We start from the raw sequence: 22605 nt of genomic DNA, 5'->3' as shown, positions 1-22605 counted from the left end.
GATGTTATCTAGAATTCAAAGGAGAAGTGGTTTGGGATCCTGCATAGGAAGAGAGCTGGCCTATGAAAATTGCTTTTTCTTTCTAGTTTTGTTTGTTTTGTTTTGTTTTGTTTTTTTACATTTTTGAAAGTTTAGTAACACTGCCTTCTCATTCTTTTATGAAATATTAAGAACAAGAGCAGGGGCATTAGAATTCTAACATAATGTTTGATGGAAATAAACATTTAAGTATAAGGTATATGTGTATACATTCATAGATGTCTCGGACAAAAGGTCCATAGGGATGAAATGTTAGGTCTCGCGCGAACATTTTCACCTATAACCCAGGTCTCAGATAAGGGAAGCCCCCACAAAGCATTAGTCCATTGCTCTTCCAAAGGAGGTTCCCTCCCCATCCAATTGCACCTTGTCACCTGTTGTTGAGAAAACCTATACTCGTCAATCACTTATATTCGGTCCTCAGCTAACCAGAATGACGGATCAGGAACCTGCTGTCTGGCACGAAATCTAATTGTCTTTGATGGTCTGCTTTTCCAGATTTGTTTATCAACTGGAAAAATCTACAAATTGCAGACCATCTGTACATAACACTATGCTAATAGATGCGGGCGTCCTGCAAATCCATAAGCTCATTACCTCTAAGTAACTAGTTTCTTCACACACATGCCTAACTGGGATTATCCATCTAAACCGCATAAGGAGAAACATATGAAGCATTGTTTCTCTGAGGAGTGAATGCCTCTAACAACCTTCTGGACTGGTAAACCTCTCTGTCAAAGAGATGACCTGTGAGCACAAGGTCATTTGGCTTTAGTGATACAAATGTCCGTTAGCCTCAAGACAGTCAATGTATTGATCCCATAATGCTAATTTGGAAAATTTGTGTTGCTTCTGTTAAGGGCTTAATGAAGGTGTTCTCAGTGTTGGCAACCTCTTGTAAGATAATTTTCCAACTCAATATTCATGCCCTTATGATACTTGTCAGACATTTCCAGGAGAAAGCCTGGAGAGTGGCATATGATACATATGAGCCAAACCATTTTCAGGTGATGGGGAGGCAGAGCTAATGGAAAGGAATTAACTTCAATGAAGGACGCCAAGCCCTTCTATGTGGGAACATACGTGAGTGGTCAGGAGGCTGATGGGTTGTATCTGTGGAGAAGAGGGAGTGGGTCTAGTTCCTGGATGTATTTTCTTTGGCCCTTGCAATAGATTTTTGAGCCATCGTGTTAGAATCAAGAAATATTACATGAGACTAGGTGTCCCTGGTTTTCTCATGAGAGTTGGAAGCTCTGGTTATACTGGTAGCCACGGTCTGAACCTGACTGGTGGCTACATTTTGTCATAAATGGCGGCCACCATAATGGCGGCTCCCATACACCCTGACATGGAGGCTCCATACTCCTGAAACTGAAAGGCCACTATGATACTTTTAAAGCAAGAGATTTTTAAGCAAAATGAGCTCATTATCTCTTTCATTCTACTTGTGGGTTTTTTCTTTCTTTCTTTTCTTCTTCTTTTTTTTTAATAGTTATGTTTCTACCTCAAGAGGTAAAAACAAAAGAGACAGAAAGTGAAAACATTTTTTAAGACAAATGAGAGTGAGCTCATTCCTTTGGGGAAATGAGCAGCCCCTTGTCTTTAATATGCAAGCGATGTTCATGGATGTCTTGCACCCAGGGCCACTTCTGTAAATTTATGATCCCTCCCTGGCCCCCAGGAACATTTGAGTTTGCAACTGCTGGTGTAGGGCATGCTTTTTTTAAACTTATTTATTAAACTACTCAACATTAAGAGCACTTAGCTCATCAAAAATGTTTTAAAATTTCTCTAAGTGACAAAAGCGTAAATCCAAAAGCAATTTGTCATTTTTATAAGCCCAGAAAATACCAAACTGATTTCCTCATAAAGATCCTGCCATCAGTTTAATGGATAAACTATTAGTTTACAGATTAAAAAAACAGTCCCACTGTCAGGAGTGTCCTAATGCACCGCTTGTTTATAGACATAATTGGACTGAGGGACCTCAGTCAGGACACCATAAACACCTGGGTGTACCACAACGTGTATATAACTATGATATCAAATACATCCTGTAACAGTGGTTTTCACACTATGAGCTGGGGAGACCCAGCAGCAGACCATTGCATATGTCCATGGTCCATATGGGTGGATAGGGGGTAGATAGCATGGTGGGGGCAACTTGTATGGTGGTACAGGTTGTGTACTGAACATCTCTGCAGGGCATGATTGACATGGGGAAGGATAGGAATGATCTCTCCCCGAGTTCTGCCAGCAGTGGCTCTGGGAATGGCCATGTTAATGCAGTGTAGGGTCCCTCACATCTGTGGCTCCCACACCCTCACTGCTTCAGCAGTTACAAGAAATTTCCTAATCTCTTTTTTCATCTTGGGCTTTCTGATAAGCATTAGACCGAGGGAAACATTCTATGGTTAAATATAAATTTGAAAACCACTGTGCCACATGGTAATTAAGAGAGATTTTTTAAGCTAAAGTGATTTTGTCAGATTACTAAATAGCTTTCCGTTGAATGTGCCACAATTAAACACCAGGAAGAAAAGGTTTTTCTTAAAATCTCTCTGAACATATTGCATTTTCTTCCATTTTTTAAGTATATATATGTTCATGATTTTTTTGTTTTATGAGTTTATGATAGCACTAAACATATAATTTTGCATTTTGAGTCTTTCATGTATTAGGAGCATTTTCTATGTTTTCACTAGTTGAAATCATGACTTTCCATGTCTACATAACATTAAATCATATTGTTGCATCATGATTTATTTAAACAAAGCTCGGTTTGGCATGTGGCTTTGGCATATGTTTTCTCCACCCCCCCCTTTCTCTACCAAAAATAATTTACTGTGTTTAGATCCTTGTTGTATCCCTAATACTTCCCTTTAGTAAATTCCTAGCATTACCATTACAAGAACAAAAGACATTACTCTCTTTAAGACAATGAGGTAGAGATAAATATTAGATTAAAGCAAATTGGACAGAGTAGTGGAGCAGGAAGGGAGGCTGCTTAGGGAAAAGGTCTATTAGGCAAGACCTCTCTGAGGAGGTAACCGTTATCGAAGATTTGAATGAAAAGTGAGATTGAGGGGTGCCTGGGTGGCTCAGTGGGTTAAGCCACTGCCTTCGGCTCAGGTCATGATCTCAGGTTCCTGGGATCGAGTCCCGCATCAGACTCTCTGCTCCACAGGGAGCCTGCTTCCTCCTCTCTCTCTCTGCCTGCTTCTCTGCCTACTTGTGATCTCTCTCTGTCAAATAAAAAAAAAATAAATAAATAAAAAATCTAAAAAAAAAAAAAAAAAAAAAAAGAAGTGAGATTGAGCCATGAGGGTGCTTATGGGAAAGGCTTTCCAGGCAAAGGAATCAGCAATGTTAAGGCCCTGAAGTGGGAACTTGCTTTGAACTTTCTAGGACTAGAAGGGGTCCAGAAAGGCAGGAGCAGAGGGAGCACAGATTACCTGGGTGGGGGGAGGGTGCTCATCATTAGTGCCTGTGCCTCCTCCAGGCTGGCCCCCGGTGACCCCTTCAGGAACTCAGGCTGGTAGTCACCCTTTCCTCTTTACTTCGTGGCCCTGAACCACATTCCTTTTTCTCCTCTTCCTGACATGGAAAAGCAGTTCTCAGATCGCTTCTTTAGCTATTTTGTGTCACTTTGTTTTCCAAAATTGACCTCTTGGAGGGTAGTTTTTGGATGGTGATGTTTTGGTACTCTGAACTCTTGTTAATGGGGGAGTACTTGGGGTAAATTTCATCACAGAGACCAACAAATCCTTACAAAACCAAACTGTTGTATAACAGATGCCACTTGTTTATTGGAAATTAGAATTTCTTGGATTTAAACAGCAATGAGGTATCTTACTCCAAAACCAACTTTGAATCACCTGCGCTAATGCTGGGCAGGGTGTGAGGGAAAGACCCCCAACGCATTTGCTACTGTGTGGTGTCTCTCTGGGGTAGTTACTGCTATAGCTTTTCTGTGTTAAATTATGGTTTTAATGTGTCTGTTAAATATCTGTGTATAATATACGCTGATTCCTAGAGCTAAATGGTTGTTGTCAAATGAGATGCATCTAGTGCTACCAAGATGGCACTAGACAGTGGAGAGGTTGTTTAGATGTGGAAGCAGGACACAGTGAGAAGGTAGGCAGTTTAGGGGTGAAGCTGGCCTTTTTGATAAAATAGGGGCACTAAGGGTGGTGAATTCTATCTGGGGGGAGGGTGACGATCCAGGGAGCAGAAGGTTCCATCTTTGTCTTCTCCAGATATCCAAGGAAAGTGACATTTGGGTCAACAGTAGGATTTCAGCAGAACTAGAAAGAGGGAAATAGGTTCTCCAAGAGCAAACTAGAGAAAGTATATCAGAGATGGGACTAGTCTGTGCTCAGAGAAGTCCTCTCTTCCAGAAAGAAGCTGGGCCTTAAGTGTGCTGGGCATTTAACCCAGCCTAAATGTCTGTTGGATAATTGAAGGAGTTTTTAACATAACTGATCACTAGAGAAACGTATCTCCAAGATTAGAGAACACTGAGATTTGGATTTTAATCCCTATGATTGCCCAAATCTGTATTATATTGGCCTTTATACATTATCACACCTTTTAAAAATTTTTTTAAACGTTTATTTTAGGAAGAGAGAGGGACAGAGAGAGCGCAAGCAGGGGGAGAGGTAGTAGGAAAAGAAGGGGAAAGCAGACTACCTCTCTGAGCACAGAGCCTGGGGCAGGGCTCCATGCCAGCACCTGGAGATCATCACCTGAGCTGAGACCAGACCAAGAGTCGGATGCTTAACCAACTCAGCCACCCAGGCGCCCCATTCCACCTTTCTTAAAATGTGTTTAAATGCAGACATTGACCTGAAACCTTGTGGGACAACATACATATCCTCTCAGCACAAAGTTCTGCAATGTGTGTTGATTTTCTGAGCTCCGTATTGGACTTGTCATGGAAACATAGTCGTCGTCATCCGTGTTGCAATAAAATGAAATATAATGAAATGACCTAATTGTAGTCTCCTCTTTTCCCTCCTTCATTGCCTTTTTAAAAAAAAATGGGGTCAAAGTCAGTGCATATCATGTACTGAATCAAGTAGTCATTTCCTGACTATGCCAGATGGCCTAAGTAAAAGGGATGAGATATGGAAAAAGTCAGTGCCGTTGCTCTATATGTTAGGAATGTGAATCTCCCCCACACCAGAACTGCTCACCTAGCAATTCCAGAAAAGAGTTCTTTTTCTTTTTCATGACCAGGAAGCGTTCTTTTCTTCATATAGGTGGAGTGGCTGAAGAATGAGGAGCCCATCGACTCCGAGCAAGACGAGAACATTGACACCAGGGCTGACCACAACCTCATCATCCGGCAGGCGAGGCTCTCGGACTCAGGCAATTACACCTGCATGGCAGCCAACATCGTGGCCAAGAGGAGGAGCCTGTCAGCCACCGTGGTGGTTTATGGTAAGACCAGCCCAAAGGCCAGGAATGGGTAGGGAGGACGGAAAGCAGAGAAGGAGAGGGATGTGTATTTCATTACAGCTTCCATCGTTTAGAGCTGAGAGGACTTCAGGGGTCATCCACTACCGTGCTCTCTCCTGCCTCTCCCACTTGGTGGGGGAGATGTGTTTGCTCTTCCCTCCAGTCCTGGACTTCTGTGAGAGAGTGACATTTCCGATCCCTCTTTTAAAAAAAATTATTTTAAAAGCCGTTCATTTTCTCCCATCGTGTTTATATTTGAAAAGAAGCGAAGTGGGCAGCTTCTGCCTCCCGCCCTTCCCAAATCTGGCATCCACCCCCATCCTCCCCAGACCTGCTGTGGGCGCTTCCTCTACTGGCACAGGAAATCCACCAGAAACAAACATTACCATGTGCTGAATATCTCAGGTATCTGATAAAAGAACTTCCCAGCTATTTAAGTAAAGGTATTCCCTTTCACCACAGAAGAGCCCTGGGATTTATTTCTGAAGCACTTAAAGTAATAGAAATTCAAATGCTGATATTTTCCGCCTGTACTCTGGCTTTTCAAGTGCTTTGGAGATAATGCTGATGACTTCTTCCCGTTTTTCATAATTTCCCACAGAGGAAACTCTCTGGGTCCCTCTCCTATCAGATGAGTAGACAGAGGGATAGAGACGGGCTGAGCCCCACTGTTGCCTCATGATGGAGCGGACAGTCGGGTCCGCAGGGTCTCTTGGTCCCTTTATGCCGAACTCACAACACCCGGCGCAGTGGCTTGCACATAGTAGGCAATCAGTAAAAACCTCTCTCCTTTCTTTCTCCCCTCCCCACTTTTCTCTCTCAGTGAATGGAGGCTGGTCTTCCTGGACAGAGTGGTCAGCCTGCAATGTTCGCTGTGGTAGAGGATGGCAGAAACGTTCCCGGACCTGCACCAACCCAGCTCCTCTCAATGGTGGGGCCTTTTGTGAGGGAATGTCAGTGCAGAAAATAACCTGCACTTCTCTTTGTCCTGGTGAGATATGTGTAGATTCCCTTTTTCCCTTCTGACCCACCAACACTAGTAAGCTGGTGGGAAGCCCTGAGTAGAACCTTCCTTCCCAAAGTTATCCTCTCCCACCGTCTCACAATGCAGCCTTTGTCCAAAATGCTGGGATAGCGAGCACCTGGGTGAGAGGCCTCCATTTGGGGGCGTACAAATGTTTAATATTCATTCACATGATCCTGGACACTCACCATCAACAAGCCAAAGTCTTTGAAGTATTTCCATATCACCCGTGTCGAGTCAGGCTAAGCCTTCCCTTCTCTCCTTGGGTTCTCCCATCGGGTGGCACTTATACGATAACAAAGATGGCGTTGTCCGTGAGCACAAAGCAGGTAGCAGAAATTGGCCCCATCTTCATCACTTACCAATCAACTAACCTTCTCGGCGTTGTATTTATTTCCAGTGCAGTTGGCGGAGATCATACAATATCACAGCACTTTCTATTTTACATGTGGTCTGTGTTTGCCTTCCTTTCTGTAGAAGCTTCATTGACCAAATATGGCTCTTCTAAGCGCTTTGGTTCATCTCTTACTGGCTCTAACCCAATTTCTACAATGAGGAGTAGATGAGATGGAAGATGACTTTCTCTCTGGAAAGCATATCCTCCCACTGAGAAATAAATTGATCCTGGGTCTCACATGCGTTATAAAACATTAACTCCAAGGACACTGGACTTGAGCCTCGGGTCTTTAAAATTTCAGATCTAGTTCCGCTGAGAGCTAAGCTGCGGCTCTGCCAGCAGCTGATTCTTGGAGTTTCCTTTTAAACTCGTATCCAGTAAACATTTATTGAGTGCTTACTATGTGCCAGGTACTGTGCAAGATACTTTTATACATGTAATGTCATTTAACTCTGTGTTGTGAGTTTTATTAGCCCCCACTTGACAGAAACAGTAAAGTAAGGCTAAGGGATTGCCCAGGAGCCAATTTGTGAACATAACTGAGACAAGTAGTCGGACATTTTGCTTCAAGTTCAGTATTTTTTAGGTTACCCTCTTCTCGACTCATTGCTCTAGATTAAAAATTGCACAATCTATCTTAACCCACATAAACGTGGTTGGACTATTCCTAGGAGGTAATAGGACAATTGCCTCCAACAGCTGCCATAATCTCTAGGGTCAATTTTTAGTGGAATTAAAATCAGTGTGTTCATTTCTACATAGAGCAGCAATCTGTGACCCACGAAATTCTATTTATGTAAGTCCTGGTATCTTGGGGTTTGACTGACCTGTTTTACTTTAATACTGTCAATATATATAGGTTTAACTTCTTATTGTTTAGGGCTTATAGGGCTTAAAGATAGTTTGTTCTACTCTCTGTTCTGAACTGTCAATCCACAAGGAACTGGTGATCACCGCCATATACTTTATCTGTCCATCTAAGATGTACTTGGGCATGCAAGACTGGGAAAGAACGGGTAATGACATTATTAGCCACCCCAGGGGCACTGATCATGCGAATGCTTGCCTAAATTCAGTAACTGGTCTCCTCCTGAAATAGGCAGAGAATTACACCACGGCTTTTGTTAGTCTCTGTCTTTAGGAAAGAAACTATGGAGAGAAGATAAACAGAATTTTTTTTTTTTTTTTTTTTTTTTTTTTGGTGGTAGTGATGATTTCTTTAAAAATCCAGCTATAAGAACAACAGCAGTCCTGGGGTGAGTCTCCTGAGAGCTGCCCGCATCATTCTAATGGTGGTTCCTTTTGTTTCCCTTGAAGTGGATGGGAGCTGGGAAGTGTGGAGCGAATGGTCGGTCTGCAGCCCAGAGTGCGAGCATTTGCGGATTCGGGAGTGCACGGCCCCACCCCCAAGGAACGGGGGCAAGTTCTGTGAAGGGCTAAGCCAGGAATCTGAAAACTGTACAGATGGTCTCTGCATTCTAGGTAACACCTTCTGTTTCACATTTTCAGTGTTTGTCCACAACTTGGAAAGAAATGTCGTGACCATTCATTTGCTCGAACACATGAGCAGAATGTGAAATCCTTCTCCGAGAGCAAAATGAAAATGAGTGAGAAGAGTAGAAAAAGTGATCCAATACATTTTTAGGAGTGACGGGGTCATTTTAAATATTGTCTCACTGTTACTTCCTTAAAGGTGCATACTTACTAATCTAACCAATAATGTTTTAAGAGAGCTGATTTCAGAAAGTGGTTAACGTTGCTTTTTAGCTCAGCAGTTCTTTTCTTTCACTAGCCACCATTTTAAAGTTTGGTGACATTCTGTTACTGATCACCTTATGCTTTTATTGAGGCCAAGAATTTCGCAGCACTGTAAAGCATTTATTTTTTATCTAATATATTTTGTATTTTATAAATTTTGTATTATATATATTTACTATATATTTTTTACTGTCTTACATATATATGTATCTATATACCATATTTATATTTTAATAATCTCCAGAGACCATGGTTCTGCGGCAAAGGACATGTATTGTGACCGTTACCTTACAAATAGGGGGGAAAAAATGACCCTTGAGGATATGGGTGGTTTTGTACCAAAATAAAATGTCCAGTTCAAAACTCCCAAGCCTTTGCTCTATTCCTAAGGTTATAATATCACCATCTCCAGGTGACAGTCTGACCAGGTAAGAAAGTATGGGAGGATCAAAGCATCATATAGAAAGGTTTTTGGTGCTGTCCCTTATACAAGCTTTGTGACTGGGCATGTCACCCAACCGCTTAATTCCTCCATGTAAGTATCAAAAACTCTGTTATTAGAAAGACTAAATGATAAAAGAATATATGTGAGTATTTCATGGCACAGAGTAGATGCTCAGTAAATACGAATCCCTTCTTCACTTGCCGACTCAGATGAGCTAAGGTGTGTTGACTTTGCTTTTAGGTCCTTAAGAAACAGGAGATTTGGGACACATTCATTCTCTAGAACTAAGTAGCCTTCCTGGAAGATAGCCAGCAAAAAATAATATAGCTCAATAGTTGGTCACCTTTTCAGGAATATGTGTTGCTATTTAGGAAAATGACAGTATGAAGCGAATGTCTGAGTTGGATCTACTTTTCTGCGTCAGTATGACTGGATAGCCTTCCGAGCAAGGATATTCAAACATGCTATTATATTCTCACAATAAATCTAGGTACTTAAAACATTAGCAAAAATGATTACTACTTTGAAATGACCACTTTTGATGCCCATAGTGCCTTTATTTTCTCAACTCCAAGTAGTAAAGGCCCCACACAATTCAGTGCCAGGAACTGTATCAGAAGCTGTCTGTGAGGGCAGAGCCATGCTCTCTAGTTTTCCAACCACTGGCCTTCCTCTGAACGCCTTCTCTCTCCTAAAATGTTAGGAAATTTAACACAAACTCGGTAGCAATGAGGTTTAAGGAAATGTGTTTTTGACCATCCTTGACTACCACCACATTTTCTGAAATAGACCTTTGAGGTCTATTTTTTAACACTGAGCCATATATTTTGATATAGTTAGGACTGTGAATCTTGGCTGTCTTCTAAAGAACTGCTGACAGTATAACTCTTTGGCTACTGGCTGAATTTTAGATGATCATAGTAATAACCCTCTCTATCAACCATCGATGAGATGTGCACCTGGGGGAAATCTGTGGCTAAAACTTGGTCTTCGAGGTACTGCTGGAAGCAGACAATCGTTAGCCCTTGAGGGAATAAAGAATTGTCAGATATGTGAATATTATCTATTCACGCTTGCACTGTGGTACACAGGCATTTGTCATTTGAGTAAGAGTTGTCTTTAGAGCTGAAAGGAATTACCAGTCCTTAAAGTGTCCTGGTCAGCCTAGACCTCAAGTCTCAAATTTGAAAGCTGTATAAACACACACACACACACCCCTTAATACATATATACCTTATTAAACTATAAATTATATAAATTATAAATATATATATTTTTATATGTACATATATATATTTCTTTGTATTTATATATAACATATTTATATATAATAAACTATATATAAATGAGCCATTTCCATATACATATATATAATAGAAAAATAAATTATTCCATATATATATTCCATATATATATATGGAAATGGCTCATTTGATTATAAAAGCCAGCAAGTCCAAAATCTTTAGAGGCAGATGTCTCAGTTCAAAGACAGGCAGGAAAATTCTCTTACTCAGGGATGGTTATGCCTTAAACTGAGCTTGGCTTTGGCTCACCCACATCACGGAGGGCAGTCTGCTTTTCTCAGTCTGCCAATTTAAATGTTGACCTCATCCCAAAACACTCGCACAGCATGATTTTCAACCAAATACTTGGGCAGCTGATGGCCTAGTCAAGTTGACCCATAAAACTAATCACCACGGATGCGTATGTACTTGTGAAGTTCCAGCGCTTCGTTCTGCCGCTAGAGTGGGTCATGGCCATAGCTGAGGCAGTTGCTTGAAGCAGTCCGTTCATTTATGGAATGAACCTCTCTGTAGACATTGGCCATGTATGGTTTTAGTCACACATGTATAATTTAGTGCGTTTTTGGTTTCTGCTTTCCTATAGTGGAAATAAAATCACTAGGGAGACGAGGAACCTTGGAATATGTCCGGCATTGGAACTAAGATCACTGTGAAGTTCCGCCATGAGTTTAAAATGCTGTGAGCCTTTCCCCTCTGTACATTCCTCCGTTGTCTACCCAAGCATGGTTTTCTAGCCTCCTTAGCCTCCGTCTTATGCTTATTGAGATGTCAGTCAGATACGCTCAGAGACTCTTGAAGGCTACAATGACTAAGCATTTTGAGGGAAAAAGAAGAAAGCCTCTGAAATCGTAGAGGTGAATAAGATCTATTTTTATATCAATGGAAAAGGGTGTGTTTACACGAGCCCAACACCAGAACACAGAGAGAGCCTGGCTACCAGTGTCAAGGAAAATGGATTCCATTTTACCATCTCTGCAGGAAGCAATGAACAGCAGTCTAGTTAAATGGTGCCAACATCACCGCACGTGTCACTGGTCGTCTGCCATAGTGCTCTTGGTAAAACTAGCTGTTTCAGCGATGAGCACCGGATTTGATTAAAATAGCATCGGGCAACAGCTTTGTGGAACAGGAGCTTTGCAAAGGATCTAGGTCATGTTACAGTTGGGAAATCTCCTTCATTCTGATTTTTTTTTTACTTTCATGCCAAACATGACCCTCAAGCAATTCTTCAGTTCCCAGCTTTTCTTGGAGGTTTAACAATGGCACTGCTGACTCTTGGATGACCTACAATTCTTAGATTTTATTTAGCTTTCAAGAGAGTATCTGGACTTGCTCGGTTGTCCCTGAAGGCTGCATTTCTCCTAGAGATGGAGCTGCCAGCTCTGAATGATCGCTTTAATATTTGGGTGTGATTGTTGCTTGGTCAGTTGTGACTAGTGCACAGAACCTTAGTGTTATGCTATCACAGATGGCCACACCTAAATGCTTTCCACAAGAAAATAAATGCCCAAGACTGGTGAGAGTAAGATCAGGCAATCTTTGCCAATAACAGTCCGAGGATTCAAATTACAAGCTAAACTATATATCCACTGCTTTTATGCTAGTGCATTTCTCTTCCAGAAAGATAATTTTGTGGTATGATTATCAAGAAACTTTTCTAAGCTTAACCACCAGCCTCGGGTAGTTTTCTGACCAAGGCTCTTTCTACTTGGTGAACCTAGTGGCTTCTGTGCTGGGAGGGTTGCAGCCAGAAGTCAATAACAGGTGCGTGCCTCATTGACGGGAACAGAGGGTGAAATTGGTGGGTTGTTAAGCTTGAACCTGAGGAAAAAGAGAAGCCTGTTCCCTCTCCCTCTCTTCTAGCAGATAGAAAACGAAGGGCTGTGGCTTGAGAAGATTAAATCGGTCTGCTTCAGAGGAGATTAGTGCCTAGCTGTGTCATGAGACTGAAGCCAGAGGAATGCCACGGGGGTCTGAAAGAGAGAGGAAATCTTTAAGGCTGAGCTACCTGGTAGCTAATCCGTCCTTGTCAAAGATGTGAGATAGGTCAGTTCAACGTTGACAGCTCAGAAAACCAAAGTATCAGTTGAATGCTGGTTTGGTTTCATTTGTGATGGGTATATTGATAGGAAAAGTTTGAATAGACCGTTTGGAAACAAAATCAAGGGTAAAGACACCTGTACAGCAGCGGGTTCAAGTAAATATCCCCAAGCTACCTCTAATAATCTAACCGCATTGTCTATTGAATGATCCGCTAAAATGACCTAAAGGAAGCTCCTGAAAAGGTGAGCCTGTAATTGCATCAAAGGAAAGGCTGAGTTGGTAAGCATTTTCTCTTGGACCCTTCTGAGCTTTATTGTTATCCATTACAGTAATTACCTGGGCCCCTTCTCGGTCTTTCCTAGGGCACAGAAGAGGAAAATTTTCATTCTGGGTTAGCTCAGTGCATCCAAAACAACTCTTTTTGCTAGTGGTTTACAGAATGCCTACTTTTTGTATATAGGATTACAAAGGGTGAGTTTCCTTTTACCAAAACAAAACCCATTCTTTCCTTTCCTTCAGGCAGAAGAGTCCAGAAAACCTACTTGTCTCATTCTTAAACTTTGTGTTGGATAAGTTCGTATTTGAGAGCCAGCTGCACTGCACAATTGCTTAATTACAGCATAAACTTTACATAGCAAAAGGAAAATGGCGCCAGTAGGATAACATCCTAGCACAGTGCATTCTTAAGTTGTCAAGAAGTTAAGTACTGCCTGCTAATTCTCCCAAGTAGTTTTAATATTAAAAACCCATTTCCATCCCATTTATAGTACATAGTAGGTTTTCCTTCTTGCACAAAGGTTTTTCCTTGAAATACCCAACAGCTGCCTTTCTGTATAACAATTGATTAATTCAGAGTTGCCTTCATGTATATTGCATAGCAGAAGTGGATATAATATTGCAGACCCACAGGAGTAATAAGAATGTAGATTTGGACACATATGGTATCATTAGCAGCTTAGCAACAATCTCTCCCCCATGCCCCAGTAAACACTTTCCCATTATGGGACCCAATAAGAAAGCCTGTGAGTAACAAGCTTTAATGAGACAGAGTGGAGTGCCTCATGACTAAAGTTTCCAGTGTGCTTAATTAAAAAAGAAAATAAAGCAGAGATATCTTAATACTCATGTGTTTTAGTGAAAGCAGTTTTTTAATTCTATAAGGCTAAAACTGTCATTTTTGCATCATGTCCTGAGTGGAATGGAGCATAAAGAAGATAAAGAATTAACCATATCCAACAAATTACCATAAAATCTCTCCCCTTTGTTATCCATCCATTATAGACTTCTCTACTTTTAGCCTCGTTAATAAAAAGATAAAGACATCCGATCATTTATCTAGCATAATCCTCCTTCCAAGTAAAGTTTGGCTTTCATCCATTGGTCTGTGATGGATGTCTATTTTGTAAGTCATTAAAAATCTATGACCCTTCTAAGTAACTGGTTTTAAAACACTTAATGTGCCTTTTTCCATCTAGAACAGTTTTCTTCTGTCATCACCTTCTCTTTAGTTCCTTATAGACCTGCATGCTACACATACATAGTCATGACAGAGGAACCTAGGGAAGAATTTCTCTCCCAACTAATTGAAATCAAGGCAACTATTGTACCGTCCGTCTATTCCATCCACCTTTTCCTGTCCCATGCCCCACCCACATATTTCAATGTGTACTTTTATACTATGCTTACATTGTTTTGGTGAAATTGGACAGAAAGTGCTACGCATGCTTCAGAAACATCTCTGGAATGGGCGCCTGGGTAACTCAGTGGGTTAAGCCACTGCCTTCAGCTCAGGTCGTGATCTCAGGGTCCTGGGATCGAGTCCCGCATCGGGCTCTCTGCTCAGCAGGGAGCCTGCTTCCCTCTCTCTCTCTGCCTGCCTCTCTGCCTACTTGTGTTCTCTCTCTGTCTAATAAATAAATAAAATCTTAAAAAAAATCATTAAAAAAAAAAAGAAACATCTCTGGAAGATCGTTTATCTCAGGCACATCTTGTTAACTTGGTTCATTTTATGAGCACAATTGAAATAAAACACCTCCACTGTAAATAGGAAGGACTATAAAATTAAATTTGGGCAGCTGGAGAGCAGGATACATTACCTCCAGATCATATTACTTAGATTGGAAAAAACAAAAACCCAAGAAAAGTAAACAGATAAGAACAGATCCCCATGGCAGCATGAACTCGAGACATCCCATTAGAAAACTTACAAACGTTTCTTAAGGAAGTGAAATTTCGGCCAGAGAACCAGAGTTGGTGGGAATGCACATCCACAACAAAGTAAATAGAAATATTTATAGAAGCCATACCCAAGAAGCTCAGGGACATCATCAGCACTGACCTGGGACTGATTGTCGGAAGGTACAGAAGTTGAGCTCATGGAGGCCAACCCAGGATGGTGAATCTGGCATTCAGAGCAGAGGCTGAATAGCCTTTGAAGGTTCTCTGTGATTCTGAGTTGAAACTGGTTATTCTCCTTTTCAAAGATTAGAAATGGATCTGAAGCTTGGATTGTAAGAAATGGATGAGCCAAGTCTAGTACATCTGGACATTTATCCTGTAGGTGAAGAATAGGTTGAAAAGTCAGGGCTCTGGGGTCAGACTGCTTGAGTTTGAATTCTAATTACAGTCCTATGAGCAAGTAATTTCTCCAAGCCTAAATTTACTCCTCTGTAAAACAAAAGCTTGAATAGTATCAGAGCACCTGGGTGGCTCCGTCGTTACGTGTCCAATTTCAGCCCAAGTTGGGATTGGGAGATCGAGACTCACATTGGGCTCCACGCTAAGCAAGGAGAGTGCTTGTCCCTCCCCCGCTGCTCGCTCTCTCACTCTCAAATAAAATCTTTAACAAATATATATTTTAGGGGCACCTGGGTGGCTCAGTGGGTTAAAGCCTCTGCCTCCGACTCAGGTCATGATCCCAGGGTCCTGGGATTGAGCCCTGCATCAGCTCTCTGGTCAGTGGGGAGCCTGCTTCCCTTCCTCTCTCTCTGCCTGCCTCTCTGATTATTTGTAATCTCTGTCTGTCAAATAAATAAATAAAATCTCTAAAATATATATATATATATATATATATATATATATATATATATATAATTTTTTTGAAGTTCTAATAGTGCTTGTTGAAATGGGTTCTTTATGAGGAGGAGAAGAGCTAATCCGTGTAAGGCATCCACAGAAAGTGTTCCATTTGTGAAATTAATTATCATGTGTGTGTCTTCTAGGGAAGGAATTCCTGTGGCAGAAAAACTATGTTTTCCTTATTCTGCTAAATATTGACACTATGACACTTCAGATATTTTCTTAAAACATTTCCTAATATATCTGATGAATATAGTATATGTAATGAAATAAAACGTACTTGTCATTAAAATCTATGAAATACAAATTGTGTTCTTTATACCATCCGGTTCTGATTGATAGTTGTGGGAAAATAGAGTTTAAGAATCATGATGTTTCTTTCTTTTTTTTTTTTTTTTTTAAGACATTTATTTGAGAGTGAGAGACACAGAGCTTGTGAGCAGGGGAGAGGCAGAGGGAGGAGAGGGAGAAAAAAAATCTCAAGCAGACTCCCACTGAGCATGGAGCTTGTCCCAGGGCTCCATCCCAGGACCCTGAGATTATGACCTGAGCCAAAATCAAAAGGCAGACTCTCATCTCACTGAACCACCCAGGGGCCTGGGAATCATGATGATTTTTTTTTTTTTTAAGATTTTATTTATTTATTTGACAGAGAGAAATCACAAGTAGGCAGAGAGGCAGGCAGAGAGAGAGAGAGGAGGAAGCAGGCTCCCTGCTGAGCAGAGAGCCTGATACGGGACTCGATCCCAGGACCCTGAGATCATGACCTGAGCCGAAGGCAGCGGCTTAACCACTGAGCCACCCAGGCGCCCAATCATGATGATTCTTAAACGCTGTATCAAACCAGAGGTTGAGTGTCCTTTCTCAGAACTTTCTGAACAGCTGAACAGAGAGCTCTTCGTCTTTCAGCCTCCCTTTGCAGGTGGAACTTGGTGCTGAGGAGGAGACAGGTGATTTTTGAGGTCCCAACCCATTCTAAAATTCTTTGATTCTCACCAGTAATTCAAAATCACATAAGGGGAAGGCCACAGAGAGGGGCCTGGATGATCCCACATGAGAGAATCAGTCCTCACAATATCGACTGGAAATTAGATAGGTTTCCTTCACGTTATAAAATACACCAGTTCTGACCACCTCCTCAGAAAATCCATTTTTATAAAGTCCTAATTTTTCCAACACAAATTCAAAAATGCTTTTTCCCTAGAAAAGAATTCAAGCATACACACTATGAGACTGTGTATACAGATTCCAGAATTACCGAACTGTTGCCAACCATTCTGGATTAGTATTTGTTACACATCTGGTACTTCCCCTATTCTGCATTCCCACATCTGAAAATTAGCAATTTTGCCATATTTTTCCATATTTTTAAAAAATACTTCCTACGTTTGGTTTATCAGTAACTATGGATGTCCAAGGTCCTTCTTTGGAAGTTTCCAAAAATTTGGCTTTCTGGCATGTAAAATAAACTCTTTCCATTTCATTAGTAGTGTGAATCCAGATTCTACCTCTGCAGTATATCTAATCGGGATTCAACAGTACACAACTCTGGGTAAGAAATATTAGTCTAGACTAGAGGAAGATTTAATGCCTGAGATCATGGAGTGGTCCAGCTATAAAAGAAATGGCAAGAACCCAATCAAGGAAGTGATTTAAAACAGAGGAGAGAATTCAGTGGCCTCTGGGGTGTACTACCAACATGAATTAATAGAGAGGAAACTTCTTTGTGTTGACTCTACCTTTTCTCCTTAAATTACATATGTATGCGTCTCTTCAAGGTCATGGAGAAAGGTAATACCTAAAATGAAGATGTTAACATCAGCAGCAGACATCCTCATCACCCTGGCCTTCCCCTTTCTCCAGAGAAGTGTCCGTATTACAGTAAGAAAAGACCTGGCTTTGCATACATGTGTTTGCCAGAGGACAGTGTGAGTGTTCAGTGGAGTGGAAAATTGCCAAGATCACGGAGAAAGAGATCACGGGATAGTAAAAAGGGCTCAGAGCCAGGAATCAGGAGTCCTGGGTCTTTGTTCAGTTGTATTGTTAACTAACATGTGACCTTGAGCAAATCTCTCCAGATTCTGTGCTTTGCATCCATATCTATTAAAAAGAACAGGTTGGGGGCACCTGGGTGGCTCAGTGGGTTAAACCTCAGGTCATGATCTCAGGGTCCTGGGATTGAGTCCCCCATCGGGCTCTCTACTTGGTAGGGAGCCTGCTTCCTCCCTCCCTCTCTCTCTCTCTGCCTGCCTCTCTGCCTACTTGTGATCTCTGTCTGTCAAATAAATAAATAAAATCTTTAAAAAAAATAAAAAACAAATAAAAAGAGCAGGTTGGGCAAGATGATTTCTAGATTTCAGCCCATTATAAAAACATGAAATTATTATAATTTTATATCTTAAATGTAGCTTGCATATACATATATGTATGTATGTATATTTCATAGGTAATTTTCAATAGCTTATGGTTAATACATGTGTGCATATAAAATATAAAAACAATACCATGGGCATGTCAGTGCTTTCAGATACTTGTTTTTTAGCCAGTTTTGAGGAGAAATTTTAATTTGTTTGTATGTAAAATTAGCCATTTGGAGAACTATCCAGCAGCATGAGGGGGGACAACTTCTACATATGAAACAAAGGTAAAACCATGTTAGCCTCACCTAGAAAATGAATTAGCAAATCAAGCCTCTAGCATTCCATTTCAATTCCTTCACTGAAAGGCTATAGTCTCCTAGGAATTTGTACAGACCTTAGGGAATTTATGGACCCTGATTTTGTATTCCACAAAAACTTGTTGAAGTATTCAACAAATACTTATCAAGAGCCTACTACATTCCATTTACTATTCTAGGGATTGGGAATAGGTGGAAAACACAGAGATAGACTACGTGCAAGTCACTCAGTCTGTAATGGTAGGAACACGTATGGCTAGCATAGGGACTGATGAAGCTTAAAAAAATGTACAAGTTGGGACACCTGGGTGGCTCAGTTGGTCAGGTGTCCGCCTTGGGCTCAGCTCATGATCCCAGGGCCCTGGGTTGGAGCCCTGCGTCAGGCTCCCTAATCAGCAGGGAGTCTGCTTCTCTGGCTCCTCCTGCTTGTGCTTGCTCTGTCAAAATAAATAAAATCTTTTTTAAAAAATGCACAAGTCAAGGTTTCCTCACAATTTCTCTTTAAGCAAAATATTTTTAAGGCGGGACTGATAGCCGATGTCTATCATTTGCTAAGTATTTTCTTAGCAACTGGTAAAGAGTCATTAAACCACCACCCTCCGGAATCATATCCCCGTCCATTCCCTACCCACACTTCCCTATGATCCAACAAAAGGGACAACTCTGGACACAGCAGGAAGCTACACGACCCTATGGAGACCAGCACTTAATTGTAGAAGGTTTTTAATTTTCTTATTATGTTCAGTTAGCCAGTGTATGTACATCGTTAGTTGTTGATGTGATGTTCAGCAATTCATTAGTTGCATATAACACTCCGCGTTCATCACAACAGGTGCGCTCCTTAATACCAATCACCTGGTTACGCTATTCCCCCCACCCCCTCCACTTTGTAAAAGGCAAAAGATTTATACGATCTGAAGAGAAACCAGAGCATGCCCGCTCCATTCTGGAACCTTCAGTTTGTCTCCTGGACTCCAGAGTCTCTCATGGTTCATCTCCCTCTCTGATTTCTTCCTGTTCAGCTTTCCCTCCCTTCTCCTGTGGTCCTCCGAGCTATTCCTTATGTTCCACATATGAGTGAAACCATATGATAATTGTCTTTCTCTGCTGGACTTACTTCACTCAGCATAATCCCCTCCAGTTCCGTCCATGCAAATGGTGGGTATTCATCCTGATGGCTGAGGAATATTCCACTGTATATATGGGCCACATCTTCATCCATTCATCTGCTGAAGGGCATCTTGGCTCTTTCCACAGTTTAGCTATTGTAGACATGGCTGCTATGAACACTGAGGTGCCTGTGCCCCTTCTGTGTCTTTAGGGTAAATACCCAGTAGTGCAATTGCTGGGTTATAGGGTAGCTCTATTTTTAATGTCTTAGGGGGGGTTTAGATCTTTAAAGAATTTAGATATCACTCCTGCCTTGAGGTAAAGAAAGTAATCATCAGGACCTTAACCAATAAGTTAATTCCTTAGATTTATATTATCTGAACTGTGTTTGGTTTTTGAATGTGTGTGTATTCCTATTGTGGTTGGAAGGGAGGGAATCAAAGCAAATTAATTTATTGGATAGAAAGAGGATTTTAATAGACATCTTCCCTTGGAGCTGAGATAGAAACATAGCATTTTATTACTTTGAGGCCAATTTCTGATAAAGTCTTTGTGGACCCGTGCTTAGAAGTGTTTGCAGCGACTCAAGAGCATATTTTACTCTGTTTATCACAAAAAAAAAAAAAAAAAAAAAAAACAAAACCTAACACAGAGGACCAGTGGGAATGGATAGAATTTCATAACTAAGATGGTATGGATTCTAGAAATTCAAATGATCTCCCTCAAAAATGAAATATGCAAATGCTCCTTGTGAACATGGTCATTATGGACACTGACTTGTCTGAGTTTAGAAAATACAAGGGCATTTCTATAAAGAGACCTCAGATTTGAAAGGGGGGGGGGTAAGACGTCGTCTCCTAATTGCACACTAATCGTGTGCTTTGACTGAGAGCCAATTCTGGAAGGTCACTGTCAAGAGGAGTGACACCCATAAGCTCTCTGTTGTGTACCTGTCTGACCCCCCCTAATTAACATGACGGGATCTGGAACAATTTGTAGGTAGAAGATGTCCCTAGAGCTGTTTTTATTTACTAATAATGTATCTCGGGCCTTCTGACTTTTTATTCAGGTGGGTGTTTTTGCCGTTCAGTCCCAGAATGTCACTAATTACCCAGACACCTCTGGCCAGCAGGGAAACGCTGGGAGAAATCTCTAAAACCCTCGTGTTTTCAGCATTTGTCCTCTACGGATGTGCTCAGAGTGCATTTTCAAAGGAGCCATAGTTGTTGGAATAGTCTGTACAGGCTGGGTAGGGGCAGGGATAGGAGGGGTGGGTGAAGAAGCAAGAATTGAACGAAGCCAGTAATGTGTGTTCCCAGTCTGGTCTCTAAAATGTAAGTTCTGAGCAGTATCTTTGAAATGAACCAAAACCAACATGCAGCGAGGAAATTAAAAACTCGAAAGAGTGGAAACCAGAGATGGGCTCTGTTTAATGCTCTTTTGGTTTTTCTGTGGTTTTGATCTTTGGAAGAGTTGGAGGAACACAGGGCTGGTGGTGGTGTCTCTGTGTTCTACTGCCTACAGGAACTTTCAGCTTCAAGAGGAGAACAGAATAGACCCCCTCTTCTCATCTTCAGGGTCTGCCTGACATATTCAATCGCAGTGGTGTTGCCAATGCAAAACCAGCTTTGTGTTTATCTAATTATCTGCCAGAGCTAATATAAGGCAGATCCAGCAGGCCCTGGGATTTGCTGCAGCCTTGGCTAGCATTCAGAGAGCATAACACTTGTCCTGAATTATTTCTAGTTATGGGAGGGAGCAAAAGCATGTACAAATTAAACACATTGGTAATCAATAACATCAACTTCTTTTCGACCAATCAGTAAATAATCAAGCAAATTTCATTTTTCCTGTTTTTCTTGCTGTGATTCTCTGGTTGCCGTGCCAATTATTCATGAGCAAATCATTTAAATATGATTTATATGTTAGAGACCCATAATTGACCGTGATTTAAAAGTCTAAAGTAAATCAAATGAACAGTTCTGAAGTATACATCTGGAAAAAAAAATCCACATTGTATTTTTTTTTAATTTTTTTAATTTTTAAGATTTTATTTATTTGTTAGAGAGAGGGAGAGAGAGCGAGTACAGGCAGACAGAGTGGCAGGCAGAGGCAGAGGGAGAAGCAGGCTCCCTGCTTAGCAAGGAGCCCGATGTGGGGCTGGATCCCAGGATGCTGGGATCATGACCTGAGCCAAAGGTAGCTGCTTAACCAACTGAGCCACCCAGGCATCCCAAGTTTTTTTTTTTGTTTTGTTTTGTTTTTTTTTTTTTGTTTTTTTTAAGTAAGCCTTACACCCAGTGTGGGTATCGAACTCACAGGCCTGAGATTGAGTCTCATGCTGTACAGACTGAGCTAGCCAGGCACCCCCTCCCACATTGTATTGTAGTGACTATAAGTAAGATAAACTGTCCAGAGAGGTGTGACATTCCTATAAGCAGAGTAATTACCAAAGAGATCATGAATGCCTCAGAAACTGATCTGTGCCTGAGAAATAGGACATTTTTACATAGGAGATAAAAGGGTCTCCTAAGGGGAGTCAATAACACTGAGGTGAGCCTGAAGAGCTCAGGGATTGACCAGACTGGAGCTTGGATTGGTGTTCAAGTGCTACAGAAACGAAGTCACTTTGAATATGGTGGGACCAGTTCATAGAAGACCGGAAAGGAGGGCAGAGCATTTGGCCGAGACTTGCAGGCAATGTGGAATCAGGGTTGATTCCTGGGTGCTGATGCTAGAGAATTATTCCACCGAATACAAAAATAGCTAGAGAATGATTGAGAAAGGAGCCTTGACTGTTCCACTGACTTCAGAAATCAGCTCTTAAATATTTTAAGATGACAAAGAATGGAGAGTCAAAACAGTCAACATGTATCTTTGGCGGGGGTGGGGGGACTGGTGAAAAGGGTTTCAAAGCATAGGATCTATGAAGGAAATAATAAAGATGGTCTTTGGAGATGAAAAAATGGGGCATGGCTGGTTTAGTGAAATTAGAGAATGGTAATAATCATTAAGTATAATGACATATGTGAATTACTGCCGTGGGGAAGAGTCTGGGCTCACTGTTCTGGTGAGTTTTCAGTCCCACTGAGTGGGCTCTGTGCCTGATTCTCAAAAATAGTGACATAGACTCTCAGAGTCTATCAAACATATCTATATAGTCTTTAAAAGACAAGGAGCTGATTTCAAATAATCAACCCCAGGTTTTGAGGAGCTGTCTCTTGGCCACCCTGTGGGCTGCAGTTGAACTCATCTGTCCGCCAGTGC

General features: G+C 41.3%; 1 protein-coding gene across 9 annotated transcripts in view; it reads left to right on the top strand.

Moving 5' to 3' along the window:
• UNC5D (unc-5 netrin receptor D) overlaps window positions 1-22605 on the top strand; it is a 562020-nt gene that overhangs the window by 422120 nt on the left and 117295 nt on the right. For 5 of the 9 annotated variants that reach the window (XM_082715458.1, XM_082715455.1, XM_082715454.1 and 2 more), the window contains exons 5-7: window positions 5304-5484; window positions 6326-6493; window positions 8241-8405. In XM_082715458.1, the coding sequence (XP_082571584.1) occupies window positions 5304-5484; window positions 6326-6493; window positions 8241-8405 (514 nt within the window). The remainder of the gene's footprint in view (window positions 1-5303; window positions 5485-6325; window positions 6494-8240; window positions 8406-22605) is intronic. The other 4 variants (XM_082715460.1, XM_082715461.1, XM_082715459.1 and 1 more) reach the window with 2 other exon arrangements.

Source organism: Mustela nivalis (assembly GCF_964662115.1).
Source record: "Mustela nivalis genome assembly, chromosome: 20".
NCBI lineage: Eukaryota > Metazoa > Chordata > Mammalia > Carnivora > Mustelidae > Mustela > Mustela nivalis.
The sequence above is the reverse complement of the archived record's forward strand: the minus strand, read 5'-3'. Positions and strand labels throughout refer to the sequence as shown.